The sequence below is a fragment of the Calidris pugnax genome, unplaced genomic scaffold (assembly GCF_001431845.1).
Source record: "Calidris pugnax isolate Ruff unplaced genomic scaffold, ASM143184v1 scaffold343, whole genome shotgun sequence".
NCBI classification, from domain to species: Eukaryota; Metazoa; Chordata; class Aves; order Charadriiformes; family Scolopacidae; genus Calidris; species Calidris pugnax.
This window is the reverse complement of record NW_015091052.1, coordinates 40,134-40,846: the sequence shown is the minus strand read 5'-3', so window position 1 is coordinate 40,846 and position 713 is coordinate 40,134. Positions and strand designations below refer to the sequence as shown.

Sequence of the window (713 nt, the reverse complement as noted above, 5' to 3'; positions counted from 1 at the left end):
GGGGGGGGGGGGGGGGGAATGTGTGTGATACTCACAGCTAAATTTAGGTGGCTCATCCGTTCTCGGTGGTTTTTAATGGCGGTGGTCAGTGTGGGATCTGATTGGCCGGTGGCTCCAGCCTCCTCCTCCTCCCTCTTGCAGAAGGACCTCTCCTACCTGCAGCAGTGGCTGGAAGCCTTCGTCATGAACTTTGAGAAGATCATCGCCCTGCCCTCGCTGGAGCCCAGAAGGTGAGGAGCACCCCAGCACCCATGGGTGCTGCAAGAGTGACACCCCATGGAGGAGGTTGAGGGTTGGGGGAAGCAGCGGGGGGGGGGAATGTGTGTGATACTCACAGCTAAATTTAGGTGGCTCATCCGTTCTCGGTGGTTTTTAACCATCCGGTCTGAAGCTTGAAGGGGGGGTTGATGGTGGGGAGGGTTGTAAGGGTGGTGTGGGGGGGTCAAATCCTGTCACCCCCCGTTTCCATCCCCCACCCCGTTGTAGGCCGGAGGAGTCGGTGTCGGAGATCCCAGTGCTGCCACGGGAGGTGCTGGTGGTGCTGAGCCAACGGTTGGGACAATGCGTGGTCCAGATCCCCCGGGAGGAGGGTGCTGGGACCAGCCTGGGACAGGCCCTGCTCCTCCTCAAGTTCTTCATCATCATCTGCAGGTGGGTGACATCCACCCCCCCCACCCCACCCACCACCACGACCACCACCATCACCACCATCA

The 713-nt window shown here is 60.6% G+C and overlaps 1 protein-coding gene across 1 annotated transcript in view; it reads left to right on the top strand.

Annotated features, from left to right (window-relative positions):
- Positions 1 to 713, top strand: part of NBEAL2 (neurobeachin like 2) — a 26,752-nt gene that overhangs the window by 419 nt on the left and 25,620 nt on the right. The window contains exons 2-3 of the mRNA XM_014956610.1: positions 48 to 230; positions 487 to 670. Of these exons, the coding sequence (XP_014812096.1) occupies positions 48 to 230; positions 487 to 670 (367 nt within the window). The remainder of the gene's footprint in view (positions 1 to 47; positions 231 to 486; positions 671 to 713) is intronic.